The sequence below is a fragment of the Opisthorchis viverrini genome, assembly GCF_000715545.1.
Source record: "Opisthorchis viverrini unplaced genomic scaffold opera_v5_7, whole genome shotgun sequence".
Classification (NCBI taxonomy): Eukaryota; Metazoa; Platyhelminthes; class Trematoda; order Opisthorchiida; family Opisthorchiidae; genus Opisthorchis; species Opisthorchis viverrini.
The window spans coordinates 3,881,565-3,887,439 of record NW_008751663.1 but is presented as its reverse complement, the minus strand read 5'-3'; the positions used below and the strand labels follow the sequence as shown (position 1 = coordinate 3,887,439).

At 45.0% G+C, this 5,875-nt stretch overlaps 1 protein-coding gene across 1 annotated transcript in view; it reads left to right on the top strand.

Annotated features, from left to right (window-relative positions):
• Positions 1-4,883: 4,883 nt before the first annotated feature.
• T265_00752 (hypothetical protein) overlaps positions 4,884-5,875 on the top strand; it is a gene marked incomplete at both ends in the record, with an annotated part of 10,940 nt that continues 9,948 nt past the window's right edge. The window contains 4 exons of the mRNA XM_009164601.1: positions 4,884-5,072; positions 5,129-5,271; positions 5,322-5,443; positions 5,499-5,746. Of these exons, the coding sequence (XP_009162865.1) occupies positions 4,932-5,072; positions 5,129-5,271; positions 5,322-5,443; positions 5,499-5,746 (654 nt within the window). The remainder of the gene's footprint in view (positions 5,073-5,128; positions 5,272-5,321; positions 5,444-5,498; positions 5,747-5,875) is intronic.

The window sequence follows — 5,875 nt, the reverse complement described above, 5'->3', positions numbered from 1 at the left end:
GTACGCGGTTCTTACAGCTGACAATGATGATGATGATGATGATGATGATGATGATGATGATGATGATGATGGTACGTCATCATCATCATCAGCATAACATCACAGTTCAACAATGATGCTTCTCTACCGTATAATCATGATTTATTTGAAAGCCTTATCATGACTTAATACTAACTTACTACAATCATTTCGAGGTGCTTATATCTTCAGACACATAGTCAGGCAATCTGGACAGGAAATGACAGCAACAACGTCGTCGACATCGTTTAGAAGCCGTATCTTAAAGTGTTTCCAACCAGGCACAGTGGGGATCACGTGGTCCGCATTCTGGAAGACAAATCTCACTGACAGCACCAAGAATTTTCGTAATCTCCTCATACACCTTAACCAGATCAACGGTTGACCATCTCTCTGCTTCCGTTGCTCTGAATTGGTCACGGAAAGCAGCACTCTCTTCGGCATGCGCAATACGTGGCCTAAACAACGTAGCTTCTGGTGTTAAACAAATTCTTCGATGGAAATCCCCGCTGAACAATCGAAAGCTCGTCACGGATTCGCTGTCACCAACTCACATGCAGTGATTTTGGGACAAGAATAGCGGTGTGACGGTCTTTTGCGTGACTCATTGAGCTATACTGGATAGTGTCCGTGCGACACTCACAGAGTCGTGCCAGGTTGGTCAATGGTTAGAGGTCTGACTAACAGTCTCCTGTTCCTCCAGGCTAGGAGTTAGAACATGTGTGGAGACTTGCTTTATAAAATGGTAATGCACTTGCGTTTCCCGCCAAACGCCGCTGCCTTGCGAACAGGCGTTTGAGACGAAGGTTTTGGTCGAGGACCCTAGTCGTTCTCCTGTCTAGGTCTGGGCGTGACTTTGCACTTTGAAGGCACCGAAAGCGCTTTGCGACTATATTTTTTTACTTAAGACCAGCACTCGACCCACTCTCTCACTCCCTTTTTCTCCTCTCTTCACTCTATAGTCCTAAATGTAATTAGATGAACTTTATGGTTGTCTGGTACTGAAATGCCAGTGTCAACACTCTGATGATTTTGATGATAGTGATTGCGCTGTTGCACGTTGTCTGTGAAGTGGGCTATCAGAGACTCACAGCATCAGTCGATAGAAGTACTCACCGAACTGGCTGTGTCAAGCAGCCAGTGCAACCGTTGTGTTGCTTTGTTTAATCCTAATTATCAATGCGCCATTTAGTTTTTTCTTTGTTTTTCGGTGTATGTGTGTGATACGCTATTGGCTGCCATAAGCTGTGATGACCTGAACTATCGTGAATGCTTTACGGTTCGTGATTGCTAAACTGAATTAACTGAACCGTGGTTCAGTTAATTCAGTTTAGCAATCAGTTTCGTTCGTCCTGTGAGTTTTTTTTAATCAGAACCTCGACGCAAAATGCGGACGACTGTATCCTCAGTCGTCTCCGCTCGACCTATCTTCGTTCATTGAGAGACTGGACTTTAACTTGATTTTGCGGTTCACGCACCTTTGTGACCCACGGAGCCATATTGGAGGTTGCCTATGTGACATTCACGATCATGCCAGGCTGATTAATCGATGAAAGGTAAACTGTCCCTACAGGTTGGGGGTTGGAGTGTGTGATGGTATGTCTTAAAAGTTGCACAAATCTGGTAGTCAGACACCAACCATCATTGCCTGTAGTTAGGCTTTTTGTCCCAGGGCTCTGATTGAATACCGTAATCATACTCCTGGTAGTATATCAAACCACATGTAACTGTACGAGTAACAATGATTTATGCTATTTCGGCCGTCGCGTAGTGCCTGCCGGCTCGCAGGACGAGTAGATGGAAACAGGCTACTGCTGATATGGTGGTTGTTGGCTTGTTCGCTGAACTGGGCAAATGTGCCAACTACTAATCCACCGCTACGCACTGTTACGCTCCCCAATAACGCACTGATGATGTCACCTCGATTGGTGATGAAACGTTTGCAATCAAATTGCCCAGCTCAGCGAACAAGCCAACGACCACCATCTACGCTACCTGTGCTACCGACATTTCCCTCTATACGGCTGATATCTCCGACCTTCCCTCAGTATCATCTCGGTACTTCTTTTTCCGTTTGACGCCCACTCTTGCGTAGACCCCACATATGGGTACATCAACCGTGCATCAAAATAACTGATTAGTAGCGTATTGCCGCCCACCCCTACGCTATCGCGTCCACCTCAGATTTGTTACTCCTTTTATGGCTACTTCTAGTGTACGAATTCTGAGGTAGATAGGCCAACAAGCTGCTCTTGCGCGCACGCGTTACGCTGTCCATAGATATTTGCTGCGGTTCCGGAATTCCAATGCAGTATCTATGTATAGCAGCCGAACTTTCGGCACTTTTTTCTAGGCACTACCGCTTACGAACTTGGGGTGATTCTACATCTGCTGCAGCGGTTTTTGCTGGTGTTGCCATAACCCCCAGTTATCGAGGTGAGATTTCCTTACTCCATTGGATCTCCGTAAGTAGCCGTCTTTGCGTTGTTCGTTTGGTAACTTCCGGAATAACGCGCGTTGGAGAAATAACCGTTGCTCACTAATTAGTTTTTACTTGTGCGTCAATCAGCTCTAGCTCTCCCATCTGAAGATTAATGTTTCCTGGTATTCGGTCGCCGATGTATGGGAAGTGCCAGACATCAACTGGCCTCAGTGAGTATATATTGAAGCAGTCCGTAAGTGATTATTAGACAGAGTCGGATTTACTAAGACACCACCTATGACACTTGTTAAAGCTGCTACAGCTTCATTCACGAGGATAAGGAAAATAGTGAAACGGGAGGTCCTTTAGACGGGACGGTTCAATCGGTCCTTTGACCTCAGATCGTTCGCTGTGGCGTAGGATGAGAATTACGCGGGGAACGCTGTAAATTTGCTACAAGACCGCCACATGCTGCGTGACAACCATATCTGCCAACGTCGCCAACCATTGGTTTATTTCATGATGTGATTCCCATATGGAGAGGCGACAGTTTTCAACGCGATTGATTTACCAAGTCATGGACTGCCCCCCTCTTCTTCGTCTCCATCCGACATAAGGTGGGCCAAGGGAATTCTACGAGAATACGAAGTACATTGCCTGACAAGCGTGAAATGTGGTCAGCCTTTCAGTCGAGGGGGATTAACCTTTCCAGGATAGCATCAACCTTACTGATTTCATTTCCGCACCAGATCCGCGCAACGCTTCGAAAGCATCTATAATGAAACCGGAGTTTTCAAACATATTCAGCATTAGCCGTCACGTCTGTCGTCCGCAAAGTAGAGCAAATCGGATCGCATCAATGTACACTCCACCCTTGACAGTCAAGCTGATGTCACATTGACACCACAAATGTCGGTGTTTGGCAAATGCTCCCTTGGCCTTCCCGACTCGGGAAGTAATTTTGTGCATCGCCAATCCGCCGGGACTTGTACAACTGCTTAGACGTACAAACTTATCTACCACGTCGATTAGCCCATCAAGAAGCATGCTTTCGTTTCGGTAACACTACATTTTCTCTTTATGAAGTTCATGCCTAACTGTGCAGTAGAATTATTTGAGTTCTTCAAAAGTACTGCATCCTCGAAGAATCTGAACCAGGGAGGGCAATATCGTCTGCGAGCGTCCAAAAAGTATTTCTATCCCCGAGGTTTCAGAGGTAGTCAGAGGAGTTCCGAGCTGCACGTCAATAGTCAAGCTAAAAAGGATTTGTAAGAGATGGCAACTTTGTCTTACACCGCCAGTCGTAATGAACTCAAACAGCAGCTTGCAGTATGCCCTTACGCGCGTACGGTGCCCTCATAAGGGATATAACTTTGGTAAGCACATCGTTGATCGCCGAATGCCGTGAAAGTTCCTGGAGATTGAAAGAGTCAAAAGCAGCTTTCAGCTAAAAAAAAATGTGACCAACTTGATATGTTTGAAAGTTGGGGGAAGCTCAAGGACTTGTTTCAAGGTAGACATATGATCGACGCATCTTTGACCAGGGCGGAAAACAGCTTGATTCTCTCCTGGTAATCTATCAACGTGCACAAAATAATGCCAGAGAGCACTTTGCATACCACGGCTACCAGACTCATGCCTTGATGGTTTCCGTATGACGTTCTTGAGTGTTATTTGAAGGTAGACATCACCGGTATTCTGTTTTCGTCCCAAATCTTCCACAGCGAGGTCGTCAGATCAATCACCATGGCTCTACTACCTTTGAAAATTACGGAATGCAGGTCATCTGGGTGGGGTGTCGTTCCCCTTTCGAGGAAGGATATTTCACACCGCATTTGGTTTATTGACGATGGACTGGTGTCGATGTTCTGGACTGTGTTGAATGAGGCCAGCAGCCAGCAACCGCTTCATCTCTAGGAGCTCAACAGTCAAGTGGATCAATCCGTATAACCAATTCGAATTTACTGTGGAGGATGGGTCACGACTCGTGTGAACCTGACCTTAATAGCTGAATGCTCTCGGCCGATTGTGCCCTTTTTTGATCGACTTGTAACTTCTTGGAACCCTCGATAAATTTTGGAACTTTTAATTTAGATGTATGATTGAATGATGAAGTCTCTTCCTCTCAAACACATACAAGTCAAATCCAGTTCATTTGATCTTTCCACATCCTAAACAAAACGAATGAAACTCCCTTTACGACTTCTGATGATTTAGTTGATTCCATTGTTTCCAGGTGCACAATTTTTGTATTTTTCAATATTTCGGCCTATGCCGTGTTGCTATCAATGACCCGTGCAACGTTTAAATCAACCTTTCTAGTATTTCTAATATTGTATCGGTTCATGTCGGGACTGGGGTATTACGTCAGTTGCTAACATGTTTTTATCTTCCTCTATTCCAGTCTAGACACTGATCTAGTACTGTGGTCGCCTTTTTCCAGAAGAATTGTACAAAATGTCTGCCTCTGCCCCGAATTTGGTTCCAAAATATGAACCTGGTATGTGTTGCTTTTGCCTTACTACGTTCAAGTCTGTTAGGTGAAAAGCTGTTGTGTTTTCATGGACCTCTCTTGTATGAGGCCAAGGTAACCTTCGATTGTATTTATCCATTCTTTCTTGTCCACAACGCAGTGCCTTGATGTAAAAGTTAAGGAGGATGGTGTAGTCTATTTTGTCCACTACCAAGGTTGGAACAAAAAGTCAGTTTTCTTTTCACCGAGATCGCTCACTTCATTTCAATAACAGTTGGGACGAATGGGTCACGGACAAGCGCATCTTCAAGTACAACGAAGAAGGCTTGCGAAAACAAAAAGAGTTGGAGCAACAAATGTATGGTGTTGTGTGCTCCCACTATAATAACTCTAATCGGTGCCGTTTAGAAAATCAGGCAAAAAGGTAAAAATACTTCGCAAGTCGGACCTGAAGAAACAATCCTATCCACCGCCAGAGATAATGGAAGAGATTGAACAAACTCTCAGACCAGTTGAGAACAAACAACAAGGTACTTGTTCATACATATTGGTCTTCATACTGACAACTGCCTGTTTTTACTAAAGAAGTGAACCAACCAGAACCCAAAGTGAAGGTGAAGCCATCTGATGAACTCTCAAGTTTATCCGAACAACCCAAACAATCAACAAACACAACACCGCCACCGGAACCCGCACCTATCAGCTCTAACAAGCCTTCGGAGCCCCCAAAACCCCCTTTACAAGAGGAGCATGTCCCACCAGCATCACATACACCTGTGTCTAACAGAAGACGGAAAGGACGAACCGGACCACATGATGGCTCGATAGAGAACGTACGTTTTACCTACGGTAACTGCTTCGAAAGACCTGCTAACAGTAATCGTAACCGCTCAGTGTTTTGGCTGTCTGGTATGATTAGGGCTTACTCTTCGGGTGCATTGCTTTTGCGCCATATATATATA